This window comes from Hydra vulgaris, chromosome 09 (genome assembly GCF_038396675.1).
Source record: "Hydra vulgaris chromosome 09, alternate assembly HydraT2T_AEP".
Lineage (NCBI taxonomy): Eukaryota > Metazoa > Cnidaria > Hydrozoa > Anthoathecata > Hydridae > Hydra > Hydra vulgaris.
The window spans coordinates 20,730,181-20,750,808 of NC_088928.1; the positions used below are offsets into that span (position 1 = coordinate 20,730,181).

The 20,628-nt window shown below is 29.7% G+C and overlaps 1 protein-coding gene across 1 annotated transcript in view; it reads right to left on the reverse strand.

The window, feature by feature from the left end:
* The window catches only part of LOC101241755 (nuclear pore complex protein Nup133), a 111,178-nt gene extending 97,322 nt beyond the window's left edge, over positions 1–13,856 (reverse strand). The window contains exons 1-3 of the mRNA XM_065805022.1: positions 13,630–13,856; positions 9,150–9,250; positions 6,431–6,522 (exon numbers count right to left, since the gene is read on the reverse strand). Of these exons, the coding sequence (XP_065661094.1) occupies positions 6,431–6,522; positions 9,150–9,250; positions 13,630–13,763 (327 nt within the window). The 5' untranslated portion in view covers positions 13,764–13,856. The remainder of the gene's footprint in view (positions 1–6,430; positions 6,523–9,149; positions 9,251–13,629) is intronic.
* Positions 13,857–20,628: the final 6,772 nt, after the last annotated feature.

Here is a 20,628-nt window from a genome sequence, read left to right on the forward strand (position 1 = left end):
GTTATTAACTATTTAAAAGTTTGGGGTAACACGGATAATTACCATAAACGTCAAAACTAACCTAACTTTTTGTTTTAGATCATGTCACACACATATGTAAAAAAAAACCTGTTAAATATGATAGAAATGATCTACAAAGTGCTAAAGAAAATGTTAAGAACGGAAAATCAATGTATGCAGCTGCAAAAAAATACAATATCCCATATGAAACTTTGAGACAATGGTGTGTGAATCCTCTAACCCATCAAGGCGCTGGCAGAGGAACAATATTAACAAGAGAAGAAGAAGAATATATAGAAGATACCTTAATTTTTACAGCAAATTGTGGATATCCACTTGACAGAAAAGATTTGCAATATATGGTGCACAGTTATGTACAGTCAGCGGGTAGGAAGACACCATTTAAAAATGAAGCACCCAGCTATGACTTCATTATAAATTTTGAAAGAAGATGGAAAAAAGAACTTGCAAGACGAAATCCTGAACTACTGATTAAAGCAAGGGCCAAAGGGCTACCTAGATATGTGGTTGATGAATATTTTAAAATTTATCAAAATATTCTGGATAAAAACAATTTAAATGACCACCCAGAAAGAATATTTAATTTAGATGAAACTGGCCTAAGTACTGACCCTACTAAAGGTAAAGTATTTATTCCTAAAAGTGTTAGGATAATGTATTCACTTTCAGGAAGTGCCGGGTGATTCCAGTACAGTGTTCTTTTTGTAGCAAGTGCTGACAGTGAATGTTACCCACCTTGTGTTATTTATAAAGGAAAAAGAGAGTTACAATCTATTTGGGTAAAAGAAGAATTGCCAGGTACACTGTATAGGGTTACAGAATCAGGTTGGATGCAGGATTATATTTTTGAAAAACGATCAAATGCATTTGTCTAGAAAATAAAACACCTTGAAAAGTCAGTTTTAGTATTATTTGATGGACATGGAAGTCACTTGACTTATAACGTAACCAGTACAGAGAGGGATAATGGCATTATACTTTTATGTTTATAGCCTCATATGTTACATGCTCTTCAACCATTAGACGTTGGTGTATTTGCTCCTATGAAAAATGACTGGAAAAATATATTAAAGACATGGTACATTGTGTCACATCTTAAAAATGTAGATAAAGCTATTTTTCCAAGTCTTTTAAAGAAACTTGTAGAAGTCTCATTAAAATCTAATCACATAATAGGTGGTTTTAAAGTATCTGGTATTTACCCAATGAAAAATTGTTTCAATCCAACCCAACATTTCAACCTAAACAGATCCTGAAACTTTATGAAACCCTCAAGCAATTCAGATTGTTTAAATTCACCAGGCCCATCAACTAGGCAGGACCATATTATGGCAGAGGCTGAGGAGGTTAGAGCCACAGGCCCAATACAAAAAATAGGCCCACTGAACAAAAGATAAAAGAAATATACAATATAGGCCCACTCCAAAAAAAAATATTGACAAATAAAAAAGCCCTTAAAAAACGCCAAAAAAGCAAAAACACCAAATTATCAACAATCGGATACTTAAACTCACGGCCTTACATACTAAATGTTTAATACCGAACATCTAGATACTGTTAAAAAAAATGTTTATCTATCGGATGTTTAACTATTGGAAACCTATACACTACAACAATATATTTTATTTTGTTGCACAAATTGTTTTTTTCTTGTTTTCATTGTGTTTTTATCCGATTCAATAAAAAAAAATTAAAAATTGAGTGCAGACTGTTTGCTCGTTATATTATTTATATGTTTCCTTTTTATTAGAATATTGAACTTGGTACAAGTAGCCCAACTGCAACTGAAACTTGTCAAAATGATGATCAAAATGATTTCTGCATATAGTGTTATTGATGATAGATTTGATTTTTTGTCTCAAGTTAATACTTTAAAATCTTATGATTTGCTAGCCAAAGCTGTCCATTTAGTTGAAATACACCATAAAGACCCTAAGCCTCAGTTATGCGATGAAATTGTTCAATTTATTGCTTTGTTTAACAGTTTAACAAAGAAAACATGTCAACTGAAAACAAAATTTCTATAAGCAAAAAGTAGAGAATTGCAGATGTTCATATTTATTGGTAAGCATAGGTTCCTAGCTGCTTTCCCAAATGTTTTAACTGCACTACACATGTATCTTTGTTTAATGGTAAGCAATTGCAGCAGAGAACATTCATTCTCTCAACTTAAGCTTATTAAAATCCTAAATCCAGTCCTGCAACTAGGATATCACTAATTAGAGAGCTAAGGGATGCAAATATAACCACACTATCACCTGATCAACCTAAAGGTGCGCGGACAGCTTTGAAAAATTCAGCAAAGAAAAAAGAGACGAAGGGTACAAGGGAGTTGTGGAGAAGTTCTCACAACTGATGAAGTATTAGAAAGGTTGAAAGAACAGGAGGTAAAAAGAAATGAGAAAAAGAAAAAAGGAAGTACTAAAACTACTAGGTCAATACTATAGGCAAATTTTAAAAGGCAAATACTATAAAACTTAAAAATACTAACTACAGCTTTAGATCTTAACGTTAAACAGGAAAAAGATTTGAAAAAGAAAAGATCTAAGAAAGGTAGTTGTTCCTGAATTTAATGTTTTATAAATTTTATTAATGTTTAATTATATTTAAAATAAAATTTCAACTTTTTTATTATATCTAGTATTTTATTTTAACTATACCTACAATCAACCTAGGTTGGGTAAAGTGGGTATAAAAGCTGTTAAAAGCATTTTTTACTTAAAAAATATTAATCATTCCCTAATTACCCCATCCATGGGGTAATTTGAGTATGCTATATCTAATGGTTTGAATTTTTTTACTAATAAGCTTATGACTGCCAAACTTATTATTATTATTATTCTAGAAGGTCACAATTCTAAGACAGACAAAAATAGATTCCATTTTTTTCAAAGGAAATTAAACAGCATAACTTAAAAGTTGCAAATATATACCTTTTATACCCAAATTACCCAAACAGACCCTAGTATTTTTTATTTTAAGATTTTATTAGCAGAACTTGTTTTTAACAATCACCAATATAATTTTAAATTTACATATCTTATATTTATAGCACTAATATTAGTTTTGTTTTAAAATTAAATAAATATAAGTTTGACTTACAAAGCATTTAATTATTAATCATGTTATTTTTATTCTGTTAAAAACTTTGGTTTGTTTTATAAAAGGCATTATTTTACATAATTGTAGAAGAATGCCTAAATATATATTAAAATTAATTGTAAAAGGAAAAACCCAAAAATAACGTTTATAGTTTAAGTTATTTGAAAAAGTTCCAAGTTCTCTAAATCTTATTGTTCACAAATATTTGTGGTCTTTGAAGTAACTTTTCTTCTGTTGAGTTTTATATCTTGCAAAGTTTACCAGACCTACTTGTTCTTTGTGAGACTAATTTGAGTTCATCTGTCTCATCTTGTGATCTTGGTGTTGATGGTTATCTTCATTTAATTTGTATTAGGACTCCAATAGTCATATGCTTGGCCTGGACATTTACATTCATAAGAATTCATCCAGTTGTCAGGAAACTAGGTTTGAATCCACAGACTATTCCTTTATGTGCTTTCGTCTAGCACCACTTCACTCTATCACCTTTCACTTTGTTCTATATCCATATCTTTTATCTCAAGACTGCACTCTTTTTAATGTTATTTAAGATAAAACTGACCAAAGCCTTTCTCTTATCCAAATCATTTACCTTCTCTACTCAACTTATGTCTTGTTTCTGATCTTAGTCAGTGCTCAGTTTCTCCACATTCACTGTAGATGCTTCTGATCACAGTTTAATTTTTTTTAAACTATTATGTCATTCTTCTTTATCATCAGAATCCCCCTATTATCAAACTTCTTACAACTACCCCAAAGCTGACTTAGACTCTTTCCGGGATTACTTTGTGATGGCCCTTGGGTAGAAATCTTTTGTCTTTCTGATGACAAATGTTCTTCTTATGCAAGTTATTGTATTAAGGCTGGCATAAAATCTTATATTTCCTCTTGACCATTCCAAGACAGGCCTATCTTTTTTCCATGGTTTTTCTCTCATTGTGCTGCTGCAATTTCTGATTGCAACTACTACTTTTATCTATAGCTATAACAAATCTCCAGGAAACAGATATCTGTTCATTATTGCTAGAAACCATTGTAAAAAGGTTTTGTCTAATGCCAAAGTTCGCTATTTTCATGTCACAAAATCTAGTATTTTATCTCAAAAACTAGGTTCTAGAGACTTCTGAATATTTAACAGTGTCTTAATAAGGGCAAATCTGTTATTCCACTATCTTGCATAGTTCAGATTTTGCTACCTCACCTAAAGACAAAGCTGAACTGTTTGCCAAGAACTTTTTATCAATATCATCTCTTGATTTCACTAATCACTCTATTTGATATAGCCAAAAAAACAAATTAATCTATTGCTTGACAATCGCATCCCTCCAGCTTCTGTATCTAAAGCGATTTTCTGCTCAAAATATTCTTCAGCTTGTGGTCCAGACAACATAACTATTCTAGTCTTGCAGAAGTATTCTCCAGAGCTGTCATCTATACTTTCAAAACTATTTAACAAGTGTTTATCAGATGTCGCTTTCCAACCTGCTAAAAAACAACATCTATTAACAAGATTTAACATGACATGATTATGTCATGTTAAATCTTATTACTTACTTTCTAATCATAAATATGGAGTTCGATCTTCTCGTTCTACTGCTACTGCTAACGGTAATAACTGATAGGTTAATACCGTTAATATTTTATTGTGCATTAGATAACAGATGTGGAGAGGTTATGGCTATTGCTCTTTACATTTCTAAAGCCTTTGATAAAGTTTGGTATGCTGGTCTTCTCCATAAGCTCTCTTCTTATGTGTGATCATGTAACATCTTTAAGATTATTGAAGTCTTCTTTACCAATCGTAGTATCAAAGTTATCCTTAATGGACAGCACTCTTCTTTATTTCCTATAACTTTAGAGGTTCCTAAAAGTTTTATCCTTGGCCCTATACTTTTTTTAATTTACATTAACGATCGCCCAGAAATTTTCACATCTTGAGTGGCATTGTTTGCTAATGATAATACCATTTATTATTGTCTTGATAATAAGTCAACACTCTCTGATTGCTTGAGTGAAGTGGGCATTAGAGCTTTAAAAAGACCTCACTTTTGCTACAGCATGGGGCTCTAAGTGGCTGGTGAACTTTAACTCAACTTTTTTCAGCTAATCTTCCTGTATTTATAATCAATAAATCATCTACCCTTTATCCTCTAGGATTAACTCTTACTTCCCATCTTTCTTAAAAACCATATATCAAATCCATTGCAAAATTAGCATCTTCTAAGGTTTCATCTCTTTATTGTGCCAGTTTCTCACTCTAGATTTTATTCTTTATCTCTATAAATCTCAAATATATCCTTGTATGGAAAACTGTAACCATATCTGGAGCGGATATTTGAAATTCCTTTCTCTTTTAGATAAGGTGCAAAAACGTGTTGTAAACATAGCTAGCCCAGCTTTTGAAGCCAACTTTCAACCAATTTCATATTGTCATAATGTTGCTTCTCTTTCTCTTTTCTATAAATACTATAATGGGCGTTGCTCTAAAGCATTAGCATCTATTGTGCCATCTACTAAAATTTGTTCTCATGTTAATTGTCATTTAATTAAATTTCATCCTTTTACTGTAACTGTTCCTAAGTGCTCCAAAAACTCTCATTTGTCTAATTTTTTTCAAACATTATTTGGAATTTGCTCCCTTCATCTTGTTTTCCAGATTCATATAACTTCCAATCTTTTAATTTGTCTGTTAATCCTTACCTTGCTTTATAAATTTAATCTTTTAGCTTCGAGTAATTTCATTTTATGGTCGCAATTGAACTTTTTTGCTGCATTTCTTAGTAAGCTCATTACTTTGCAATTGTTCTGTTATAAAATTAAAGACCTTGTTTTAAAATGGAAGGTCTCATTTTAAAATTGAAGACCTCTTTTAAAATTGAAGGCCTTGTTTTAAAAATGAATGCCTCTCTATTAGAGTCCTAACTACAGTCAACCTTTTCTTTATATCTCTCAAATAGTTTTCCTGATTCTCTGGATCAAATACGCCTAAAAGCAGTTGATGTAGAGTTTCCTTCATTCAAGAAGAGATTTTTTGCAAACAACTACCTTTGTTTTCTACATGCAAAATTTCTACAAGCATGATCTTAAATATTTTATTTAAGATCATGCTTGTTTTATTGATATGATTAATTTCTCCAAAAAATGGATCATTATTACTTAAAGATTTAATAATGAGTAAATTACTACAAAAAATTAATATTCAGTATATATTTGGCTTAATATAAATCCATCTAGTTTTAGGACAAGAATATTTCATTACCAAATAAGGTTTGTATTTAGATTTTTGATCATCTAAAAGAAATAATACCTTTTTATTTGTTCCTATTGTGTATCTCCACGCAAAAATATTTTGATTAGTAACAACAGCTGCCCATCCAGATGATTCAGCAAGTGCTGAAACTAAAATAATTTTGAAAATATTTTAATTCCTTACCTTAAAAAAGTTTTAAGGCAAGGAATTATGATATCAAGTTAAAATAACATTTTTTTAAATTGTATTTGTATTTAGTTATAATAGGCTATTTTGTAATATTTGTATTGTATTTGATTAAATAAAAATTTTACGTTGGTGTTTATTAAATTGAAATGTATTTGTAGTTTCAAAAACTTAGTATTGTTATTTTATCATTATAATGTTATCATTATATCATATTATTAATGTTATTTTATCATTGTTATTTTTTTTCATCAAATAGTTTTGGTGATTGTTGCTTAATTACTTCATATTAAGTTGAAAAAAAAGTATAATAAAAACAAAATTATTCATAGAAACATTTTTATTGTAAAATAAAGCAATAATATGAGTAACAGAATCCTTTTTTTCAAAGATACATTTAATACAAGATTTAGTAAACTGAGAATATTGAAACTTACTGTCAGACAGAACCTTTTTACACTGATTAATAAAATAATAAAAACAATAATAAAAAAAATAAAAGTAAAAAGACGTTTGTTCTCAAGAGAATTTTATTTGTGAAAAAGATTTTTCAAAATGATTAAATTTTTTAAATGTAATCCATTCATCATTGATCAATATAGACCACTCATTGTAGATGTTATTCTGCCAATGGAACTCCATCTTCTCCTAAGAATTGTTAGTCATCTTTTCAAAAATCATTCAGACCTGTGGCCTGGAGCCAAAAAATGGCCAGCTGAGTGCAACTCAGCTGCAGCTGTATCATGGTGGACACTTCAAAAGCAATCATTTCCATATGCTTTTAAAAAACATTGACATTCTTCAACGAATGGCTAAAAAATCTTGTGCTTATAAAGTCATTAGTTGAAGCTCTAAGAAATTTCAAAGAAGCTGTTTCTTCATGTTTTGACACAACACTTGAGGAAAGCCTTAGCATTGAAATTCAGAAATTAAAAACACCTTTTTTTTTTGCTTTTAATTTTGAGAATATCAGTCAAACCAAAGATTCATGCTGTCTTCTATCTTGAATAATTTGTGTTAAAGCATCAATCTTCACTCTATACTAAATTTTTCTCTCTATTTTTTTTTTTTTTTTGTATTTTAAAGTGATGACAATGTAACTGAACCCTCACAAATTGAGCGTTGTAAATTTTACATGGTCACTGTTTTTAAACACCAAGAGTTTTGCTGATGAAATTTAAAATATATAAAAGAGCTTTGCTTTACTATAAAAGAAACATATTTTTTTACAAAAACAAAATTTTCCTCTACAGAGGACATGACGGAAAAATTATTAGGATGTTCCCCTAAACTTGGGGTTTCCCCTAAGTTCTGATTATAAGTGCATTCTTCTATAGAAGGATTTTTTTATGTCCTTTTTAGATGAGGTTGATTGTAAATTTGACAGGGTGTGATTGGCATTTGGCAATGCCAACCTAATTGAAAGAACATTTACCATAAGACATAGAAACGAGGTCGCCAAAAAATTGCTGACCTCGTTTCTATGACTTATGTTAATACTTTTGTATCAAATTTTTTTTGCCAACCTCTAAAAGATTGAGGTTGGCAAATTATTGCTGACATCATTTTTTCTAATTCTAAGAGTTGATATATATATATATATATATATATATATATATATATATATATATATATATATATATATATATATATGTAAATTATAAATTATGTTAGTGTATTCTACAAATAGAGTGCTCAATGTTCTAAAAGAACAGAGCAATAATAAATTAGTAAATTAGTAAAAACACTTATCTAATTTTTGATTACTTCAACACTGTGTTTCACCATCGGTAGGTTCATCAGGAAGAAAAGATGATTCTTCCTGATGAACCTACTGATGGTGAAACACAGTGTTGAAGTAATCAAAAATTAGATAAGTGTTTTTACTAACTTATATATATATATATATATATATATATATATATATATATATATATATAAATATATATATATATACATATATATATATATATATATATATATATATATATATATATATATATATATATATATATATATATCAGCCTTCGCCTAATGCTTCTTGCTAAGAAGTATTACGCTACTTGCATTTTTTGCATGAAATAGCCATTTGCAAATGTGTTCAGCATTTTTTCTTTAAAATTGGCTAGTGATGCAACTTTTAACAATTTAAATATCAAAGCTGAGTTAAAGATTTTGTTAGCGTTAAGCGTTCTTATGCGACAAGATCTTGTAAAAAGGCCTGTACAAGATTTTGTTACATACAGGCATCACCAGGAGTAAATGAGTGCACAAGCTATGAATAGAGTATCTAAAACAAACTTGGCCGGCAACCTGCATAAATGGTCTTGTGCAGACTTTTCCAAGAAACTAAAGTTATTATAGTTTGATGATAATTATTTATATTTTCTTTATTCCTGTGATAATAAAAATATATGCTTTTTTTAGCAATAAAAAGGCACAAAAACAGCCTTGCATTTAAAAAAAAATTCTTTATTTAATTTTAACTTTTTTTAATTAATTTTTATGTTGTTAATTTTTGTATTTATTTAATAAATGTATATATTTAATGATGCAGCATTAAAATACCAATAAAGTTTTTTAAAACTACCATATTTTTCAGAAGTCAGAATCGAAGAAACTTCAATAGGTAAATCTGTTCCATACGTAATTAACTCATGACTTTCACCTTTCTCAATAACTTTACTTGATCTAATCAAGAAAATAAACAAAACAATTGTGCACAATAATATATATATATATATATATATATATATATATATATATATATATATATATATATATATATATATATATATATATATATATATATATATATATATATATATAAATTGATTTTAATAAAAAAGGCAGCGTATAACTGTTATTTTAAATATATTTTAGATATAATAAAATATATTATATAAATAAATTAAATAGTAAATATAAAAAGTAAATATATTATTATATCTAAAATATATTTAAAAAAATAGTTATACGCTGCCTTTTTTATTAAAATCAATTTATTTATATACATATCGTATAACAAGATATGAATTTTAAAGATATATATATATATTAGGGCTGTTCATGTGAACACAGGAAAAAAAAAATTTTCTCGGATTTGAATGCATAGTTGTTTATTTCGTGCCATTTGACATAGTAATTGACTGTGGAAAAAATCTTTCCAATCAGATAATGTTTAGGGGGTGCTCAATGACCATAAAGTTTTACGAAAAACGTCAAAAACGTGTAAAAAGTTCCAAAGTTCCAAAAATTTCTAGAACCTGGTTAGTTAGATTTTTTCCACTGAAATATTGTCTGATTGCGTGCTATATAGATTAATTAAAGTGCAGCAGATTAACTGTCATCAGGGCACCAGACTAAAAAATGTCTGCTAGTGTTTAAAACAACTGTGTTTATATCATTTTGTTAAAATTTGTATTCATAATTTTAATACTATTATTTAACTCAATTTAGAATTTGTTCAAACAGAATAAAAAGGTTTACAAGTATAAATATTATTTTTATTTGGAATTTCAGTTTGACAACAAATGTATTAATATTTTGATAGTACCTAACCTTAGTAACCTATTACAGAAAACTAGCATGGTAGTCTGGTAGTGTATTGTTTGTTATTAAGTGCAGATAATAATAATTTCTAATTTGAAAATATTTATTTAATTTCTTTAGTAATAATTATTATAATATATTGCTGCAGCTGCATAAACCAACAACTGAATGATAAGTTTGTATAATATGGTATTGAGTTTTGATTTTCTCATAATATTTCAGTTATCATTGAAATGGCAGCATCATCTCGTGTTGCTATCTCTACACGACTTCAAACCAAAATCTTTTTAATTGGACAACCAGACCCAAATCTTCCAGATAAAGTTCTTCCCTTAACATCTGATATTTTAAAAACATTTTTTTATCATCTTAATTCAACCAAAAAGTCAGTGCCTGAAAGTCTTAAAACAACTGTTGATGAACTGATTATTATTTGGAATAAAGCCCGTATTCCGACAGCATTTCATCCGAATGTAGTCTTAAAGTTAAAAACTTTAGTCCAGGAATTTAAATTAATAAAAAAAAAAAAATCCAGATTGTCAGATTCTCAGAAATCGAGAGAGAAATCATTTACAGACACCATTGGCCTACTTTTTGACATTGCCCACAAGGATGCTGAAACCATGATCAGAATTGAAGAAGATAAAGAATTTTTATTGGATCAGAGATGTCAGAGAAAAATGGTGATGTTTGGAGAGGACAAAGAACTTTCAAAATTAGAAGAAAGAAATGAAGCAAGGAAACAAGCAGAGAGAGAACGAAAGCTAAAAGAAGAGCAAAGACAATCTGGTGCGAGCGCAATAGTTCCTGTTATTGAACCTTTACATGACGAAAGTAATAGTGATGACAACGATAACTATGCTGTTGATAATGACAAAATGGTTGATAGAGATTTTGAGATAGAAATCCCTGTTTATTACAGACAACAAGTCAGTAAAGCAAGTTCTTCAGGGTCAGCTGAATCAAGTTTAGCAAGTACTCCAAAACGACAATGTATCTTAGATACAATTCTTGACTCACCTGATGTTTCATCAACATTAGACAGAATTAATCTATCTGACACAAAATTTACTATACTAGCAGCAGCAATTGCAAGGGCTGGTGGACAGAACCTCGATGATGGATCATTGTCACGTTCTACAGTCCGTAGAAAACGAACCTATCATCGATCAAATATTGAAGCCACTGTTCGAACTGAATTCTGCGATTTGGACAAACCACCATTAATCGTCCACTGGGATGGCAAACTGATGATAGATCGTACAAATTCTGCAGCCCCTAAAGCAAATGTTGACCGGCTATCTGTAGGTGTGACAGGTCACAATGTTGACAAAATACTTGGAATAGCAAAACTATCAGCTGGAACTGGAGAAGCCCAAGCAAAAGCAGTTATTCATCTGCTTAATTTCTGGGACATAATTGGTGATGTTATTGGAATGAGTTTTGATACTACAGCCTCTAACACTGGCTCCAAAAATGCTGCATGTGTAGTTCTAGAGAAACATATAGGTAGAAATTTGTTATATTTCGCTTGCAGACACCATGTTCATGAGATCATAGTAGCAGGAGTGTTTGGATCACTATTTGGACCATCATCTGGTCCCAACATACTTTATTTCCAGAGATTTCAGCAATATTGGCCCAAAGTTAATCAAGGAAATTTTAAACCTCTGGATGACATTCGAATGAAAATACCCCTGGTGCAAGAACTACAAAATGAAGTGATTGCATTCCTCAAAGAAAACCTGCATGTTAAAATGCCAAGGGATGACTACAAAGAAATCATGGATCTCTGTCTGTTAATACTTGGAAAACTGCCTGATCAAGAAGAGAAAAATTATCATTTCAAGATCCCTGGTGCTTATCACATGGCTCGCTGGATGGCCAAGGTTATTTATTGTTTTAAGATTTATTTATTTCGTGAAGAGTTCAAGTTGACCACAAAAGAGGAAAAAAATCTCTGTGAATTTTGCTTATTTGCTAGTCTGGTTTATGTAAAATCTTGGATATCATGCACAAATGCCAGCGATGCTCCAGTTAATGACTTGTTTCTGTTTCAGCAACTTAAGCAGTTTGCAGTTGTGAATAAAACGATTTCCGAAGCAGCAGTCAAGAACTTTCAAAACCATTTGTGGTACCTTTCACCAGAATTGGTCCCACTAGCTTTGTTTTCAAACAAACTTCAAACGGAAGAGAAGCGAAAAATGATTTCCAACATGAAATTTCACGGTGAGAACTGGTCTGAAAGGTTGATCAAATTAAAGAACATTGAAAGTCTAGAGAAGAAATCTCTGGACATGCTGGTGACATCAGTTTCAGCAAGTGCGTTGCGGTCAATGAAGGTTGATATTGATTTTCTGTTCAACAACGATCCAGCTACCTGGAATGATTCCCCAGTATACCAAGAAGGAAAAAATTTAGTATATTCATTGAAAGTAGTAAATGATGCTGCCGAAAGATCTGTGGCTTTAATGTCGATGTTTAATGAATCGATTACAAGGAATGAATCTGAAATGCAGAGGTTAATTCAGGTGGTTGAGGATCACAGAAAGCGAGTGCCAGATGCCAGAAAGTGTACTCTGAAGAGTTATAGTCCTCGCTAGCATTAACATTGCATGAACTATAACATTACGATAATTAAATGTTAATTGCTCATATGTTTTTTTGTTTATAATTCGTATTTTAATCAATGACAAAGAGTCAAAAATCCTAGTGTTTTATTTTGGAAAAATTCTGATATAACAAAAACCGCAGAACTTTAGTCGTATTGCAGTATTTTATTTCATTAATTTCTCTGCTAATAAACCAGTCTAAAGTGGATGTGGATTGTAATTTGTATTCAGAATTTAATATTTAGAGATAATTAAAACTGATCAAATCTGAAAAATCTAATTAAACGGGTTTTAGAAATTTGTGGAACTTTGTTACTTTTTCCATGTTTTTCACATTTTTCGTAAAACTTTATGGTCATTGAGCACCCCCTAAACATTATCTGATTGGAAAGATTTTTTGCACAGTTAATTACTATGTTAAATGGTACAAAATAAACAACTATGCAATCAAATCTGAAAAAAAAAATTTTTTTGGACAGCCCTAATATATATATATATATATATATATATATATATATATATATATATATATATATATATATATATATATATATATATATATATATATATATATATATATATATATATATATATATATACATATATATATATATATATATATATATATATATATATATATATATATATATATATATATATATATATATATATATATATATATATATATATATATATATGTATGTATATATATATATATATATATGTATATATATATATATATATATATATATATATATATATATATATATATATATATATATATTACTACTATTTATAATAATAAATAGTAGTAGTAATAATGGTAACAATAATAGTAATAATGATAATATTATCAATAATAACAATAATAATAACAATAATAGTATATTTTTAAATTACACATACCCTGACATTAAAGATCTTGTTTGAGAGTCTTTCATGTTATCAGCATAACTGTTCTGAAAAGGTGAAACTTTGTCAAATGGAGAATTTAGGTTATATTGTTGCTTCTGTTGATAAAGCCTTTTAGGTGTATACATTTTAAACTTTTCTATTTAATAAACAAAAAAACATAGTAAATATTTTCACTTATCAAGAATGTATGCAGAGTATAATCTATACTCTTTATTTTTTTAATAATCGCTTTTCTTCTTTATACTATAAGGAACAAAAATTGATTGTTAAAAAATAAAGGACAAAGTTTTTGAGACTCATTTTATTACCACTATATTTTAAAAGCGACTTTTATATTTAAAAAAACTATAGAGTGAAACTCTTATAACAAATGATCAATTAGTGATATTAATTTATTATTTGTTGAATTTTAGCGATGATTAAATATGAACTTTATGAATTTGTAATTTATGAATTTGTAAATATTAGTGATGATTAAATTATAAAAATAGCTTAAGTCGTTGAAATCTAATTTTGAAAGTACGCTTTTTAATGCAAAAACACACATATTTTTAATGTTTCTAAACGTAGCTTTATAAATATGTAATTCAATTTTGCTTTAATATACTGTTTCAGGCATTTTTTTTAATTTTTTTTTTAAGTATTTTGAATACTTGAACTTCTCGCGCACTTATATTGCACGTGTGAAATTGGTTGCACAAATTTATGAATTTATGGTTTAAGAGTTGCACAAATTTATGAATTTAAGATTTATGAATTAGATTTAAGAGGAGTTAAGCGAATGGTGCCCTACTCCGTAAACATTGCGCAATATAGTTTAGCGCAATGTTTTTGGAGTAGGACAGGTATTCATTTCCTCAATTACCAGGGCCGCCGAGAGCTTTCATGACGCCCGGGGCACAGCGGCAATTAGGCGCATCCTTCTATTAAATATTTTTATATTGCATATTTTTAAATTAAACGCATTTACAATAATTCATGTTAATGACTGTATCTTTATTTCTAATACTGTTACTTAACATCCATATTTTCAAAAAAACTTGTATCTAATCTGAATGAAATAACATCTGGATTAAATAGCACTTATGCCACACAATTACTGATTAAGATTAATAAACAGATTTTTTGAAATTAATACTGAAAATTTTCTTTTCTTGCTTTTTTACAAGCTAAAATTATCATTACTATTATGCAGGGCCTTGGAGAGGATGTGAATGTGCTGGTGCAATAATCTTATTGGGCCCTTACCCTCTCCTCCTCCGCTTGTTATGCATATATATATATATATATATATATATATATATATATATATATATATATATATATATATATATATATATATATATATATATATATATATATATATACATATATATATATATATATATATATATATATATATATATATATATATATATATATATATATATATATATATATATATATATATATATATATATATATATATATATATATATATATATAAATGCAAACAAAATTATTTCGAAAAAAGTTTTCAAATTTTATTGAAAACTTTTTTCAAAATAATTAATGATATGGCTGCAGATGGGAACTGTTTATATCGTGCTGCATCATTAGCTTTATTTGGAACACATAAAGGCCATGTTTACTTGCGCTTAATCTCTGTGATAGAGTTAATCAAAAATAGAGGATTTTTTAATAAAAAATCTTCAATTATTTTAAAGCTGCTTAAAATTCCTTTGATAAACTACGAAACCATTGTCTTTATTAAGATAACTGGTCTAAAAAATGGTTCATGCTATTTAAGATTGAAAAATGCAAAGTTATGCACATGGGCAAAAAAAAGCAAGCCATATCATTTACATGCAATGGTATCACAAAATGGTCATTGCAAGTAACTTAAAACCACAGCAAAAGAGTGTGTTGTGGGTATCCAATAATCTTATAGTATCCAATAATCTTAATGTGAAGTTACAAGCTAAGCATGCAGCTGGAGCTGGCAAGTTCTAGGGAAATTCAAAAATTGATTTAGAAGTCATGGTTTTACTCATTGGCGTTTCTTATATACTACTTATATTCGACCGTTATTAGAATTAGCCGTCCCAGCGTTTATATAGCCTTATACCTGACCGTTATTAGAGTTTGCCGTCTCATTCATTGAATAGGAGTTATAAATACAATTGAAAAAATAAGGCATTGAATTACAAAATGGATTGATCAATATAGCACTTAATGGTGGTCAATAAACCACCATTAAGTGGTTTATTGACCACCATTAAAAATGAGTAACATTTAGTACAATTTATTCGCGCAACTTGGCTGGCACAGCTATAATTGCAAATGTTGTTAGAAAAGAGGATTCCTTGTCTAACTCACCGTCAATAATTAGGACATGCTTTATAAACAAGTTTTTTACTGCAAACTGTTTTTATTATGAACGATCTCATTAAATTTGAAAACAGTAATTATTGATAACGGAATAAGTATACATACATTGTAAATGACGCCGTGAATTTAAAAACCACACCCTTTATGTTTCATGCCAATGCACTAAGTGCTGCAACCGACATCACCATACAGCCTTATATGCCTCCGACACGCGCAATTGAGATTCGAAATCTGTACACTCACTAAGTTGCCGGCCGTAATACTTTCATCTCTCAAAAAGCTAGTTTTACTTTGATGTGGACTCAGTATTCAGAACCGGAGCTCCTCGAGGACTTTAAACCAAACCACTTTTGTCCGACTATGTTATCAAATACTGTTAAAGAGCAGTTTGTTCATTTTTTGCTTCGATTATATTAAAGTTTCTAAATATCAACATCTAACTTTTAATTTTTTTACATATTCCATATGAATATGTAAAAAAATTAAATAAATGATATGTGAATACATATATTTACAAAGTTACGGTAGTTGATTGCACACCAGATAAAAATAAAATATTGTTTTTGCAAGCTGGAAAGTATTGTAAAAAAGTAACATCTGACAGAAACCGACACAACATTCTTTTCAACCCGCAACCTGAATCAAAGAACGTTATATAGTACGGACTTATTTCAATATTGCTGATAGTGATAACTATAAAAGACGACATATTTAAACAAAAGCAACCAAACAGATTGTACTCTAGTAGTAGTAAAATATATTGGTGAACATGTAACCAGAAAAAAGCATGGGAATACAAAAAATCCGAACACTAGTCTACTCGTCCGAACGTTAGCCACTACATCGGTTTCCATAAGTAATATGCTAAGAATAAAACTTTCCATCAAGTTCATAGTAATCTTAAATCTTTTCTAAATATAGAGGATGTCCCATGGAACTGTAATGTGATTTGTTGTTAAAAGTCATATAATAGAAAAAAAGAAAACAAATTAGGGCGTCTATTGTTACACACTTTTTCTAATGAATAGCAAGCCGTATTTAATATGGTACAATCTAATAATTTTGTAAAAAGATATGAATGTGACAACCAACGCACTCCAAGCAATATTCTTTATAATGATAGGCAAATTAAGGAAACTAAAAATTTTGTTTTAATGGAACTTTTGGATGCATGCTATCATTTGCTAAGACTTATAAATTGGTCAATATGTACGTCACGCCATCCGTGTACAAAATCTTGTTCTTCAACGTCAACGTAAAGATAGATCTGGAAATAGTCTATTACTTTTTGGATCAATTTTTATTCACGGTCACTCGAATTTAGACACTTTTGGATTTTTTTTTTTTTTGCTCAACTTGCTCTGCATTTTAAAGAATGCAATACAAGCAAACAAACAACAACTTGCTCTGCATTTTAAAGAATGCAATACAAGCAAACAAACAACAACTTGCTCTGCATTTTAAAGAATGCAATACAAGCAAACAAACAACAACTTGCTCTGCATTTTAAAGAATGCAATACAAGCAAACAAACAACAACTTGCTTTGCATTTTAAAGAATGCAATACAAGCAAACAAACAACAACTTGCTCTGCATTTTAAAGAATGCAATACAAGCAAACAAACAACAACTTGCTCTGCATTTTAAAGAATGCAATACAAGCTAACAAACAACAACTTGCTCTGCATTTTAAAGAATGCAATACAAGCAAACAAACAACAACTTGCTCCGCATTTTAAAGAATGCAATACAAGCAAACAAACAACAACTTGCTCTGCATTTTAAAGAATGCAATATAAGCAAACAAACAACAACTTGCTCTGCATTTTAAAGAATGCAATACAAGCAAACAAACAACAACTTGCTCTGCATTTTAAAGAATGCAATACAAGCAAACAAACAACAACTTGCTCTGCATTTTAAAGAATGTAATACAAGCAAACAAACAACAACTTGCTCTGCATTTTAAAGAATGCAATACAAGCAAACAAACAACAACTTGCTCTGCATTTTAAAGAATGTAATACAAGCAAACAAACAACAACTTGCTCTGCATTTTAAAGAATGCAATACAAGCAAACAAACAACAACTTGCTCTGCATTTTAAAGAATGTAATACAAGCAAACTTATCTTGGGATCAGATGAAGAGCTTGCATCCTTGGAAAATACAATGGAATTGTATTTTCCAAGGATGTGTAATTTGAAGTAGACACCTTTAGCAATACGCTTTGGAAACACTTAATTGTGTCACCGGTACACTTACCGCATTAAGAAAATATATTGCTAAAGGTATATTTATTGATAAAGGTCTTGCCACAGCACAGTTGCATTTAAAGAGGATGTTGAAAGATTACGTGAAAATGTTCTGGGAACTCCTTTAATTCGTTTATGACTAATTTTGTTATAAAATAGGATTATAAATAAATTTTTTATTATGATTATTAATGTTTTTTTTAGGTTAAGACGTTGAAGCCCACAACATTTGTCAGCGAGTTGGAAATTTTCCAATAGTCAAATGTCCAACTTGGTTTCCAGACAATCAGAATCATTTACTATCTTTACACGACATATGTCTTGTTTCTAATCCTAGTCAGTGCTCAGTTTCTCCACATTCACCCTCACAAAATCTAGTATTTTATCTCAAAAATTAGGCTCTCGTGACATCTGGAGAATCTTTAACAGAATCAACAATAAGGGCAAATCTGTTATTCCACCTCTCTTGCATGGTTCAGATTTTGTCAACCCACCTAAAGACAAAGCTGAATTGTTTGCTAAGAACTTTTCATCAATATTGTCTCTCGATTCCACTAGTTGCGTTCTACCTAATATAACCGACAAACAGGTCGATCCATTGCTTGATATTCGTATCACTCCAGCTTCTGTATCTAAAGTGATTTCCTGCTTTGACTCTTCTACAGCTTGTGGTCCGAACAACATACCTTGTATAGTTTTGCAGAAGTGTTCTCCGGAGCTTATACTTTCAAAACTATTTAACAAGTGCTTCTCAGAGTCTTGTTTTCCAGCCTGTTGGAAAGTGGCATTTGCTATCCCTATTTTTAAAAATTCTGGAGAGCGATCTGAATTTTCTAACTACCGTCCTATTAGTCTTCTTCCTATCATAAGCAAGGTTTTTGAGTCTTTAATTAACAAACACCTAATTTCTCATCTTGAATCTAATAACTTACTTTCTAATCGTCAAAATGGATTTTGATCTTCTTGTTTTATAGCTGGTTTGTTAACGGTAATAACTGACAGGTTCTATTGTGCGTTCGATAGATGTGTAGATGTTAAGACTAGAGCTCTTGACATTTCTGAAGTCTTTTAAAAAGATTGGCATACTGGTCTTCTTTATTAGCTCTCTTCTTACAATGTATCAAGTAACAGCTTTGAGATTATTGAGTTCTTCTTTACCAATCGTAGAATAAAAGTTGTCCTTGATAAACAGCAGTCTTCTTTATTTCCTGTAATTTCAGGGGTTCCTTAAGGTTTGATCCTTTACCCTACTTTGTTTTTAATTTACATTGACAATCTCCCATAATTTTTTTTATCAAAGGTGGCATTTTTTTTTTATACCATACATCAAAGCCATTGCAAAACTAGGATTTGCTAAGGTTGGATCTTTTTATTGTGCTTGCCACTTTTATACTATTCTTTATCTCTACAAATCTCAAATTCGTCATTGTATGGAATATCGTTGTCATACCTGGAGCAAATCTTCGAGTCTTCGAAAAACCTCTTTTAATGTGACAATTTTTAGATGCTTCGAAAATTCGTATTTGTCTAGTTTTTTACCTCCACTATCGTTAATTGTTTTGCACAATCAGGAATCTTGTAAGATCATCAGAAATCTGCCCATTTGGATGAAGATGACGACTATTTTAAAAAGCTTCAAAATCAGATAGAAAAACTTGAAAATTTTTTCCCTTCGGGTACAACAGCTGAAGATGTCATTTCTGCAGATAAAAACTTAATGAGCAAAGTACCTTTACTTACAGAAAAACAGTGGATAAAAGAGGTAAAATTACAGCGAAGGAACATGATGCTGATGACGAGAAAGATAATGATGATGGTAATGCGATTAATCCAGTTTGCCCAAAAGTTACTGATATTCGGGAAGCACTGCATGTTTTGTATGATTATACGCCCTTCAGTCTCAGTGGTGAAGATTTTAAGCAAAAGCTCAATACAGTCTCAATTATATTTGAAAGAGACGTTTCTTCAAAACACAGTGACATTAGAACATTTTTAAGACACAGTGACATTAGAACATTTTTTAATTTATAATGTATTGTTTTTACCTTTAATATCAAAACTTTTGATAACTCGAATTGTTTTAACTTCGGCAAAAGTTCGTGTTATAGAATGTTCTGATAACTCGAACATTCGCTAACTCGAACTATTTTCTCGGTCTCTTGAAGGTTATCTAAACTTATAAAATGTTTGTGGTTCTTTTAATATTTTAGTTAGTATAAAGGTTGCATTGAATGGCTATGAAACTACAAATAAATTCGGTAAAGGATTACTACATCTGTCTAACAACATCTGTGGAGTAGTCCAAGATCATCTGTACACTTTTGTCCCAAATCATCTGTATTTTTCTTTTACTCTACTAATATCT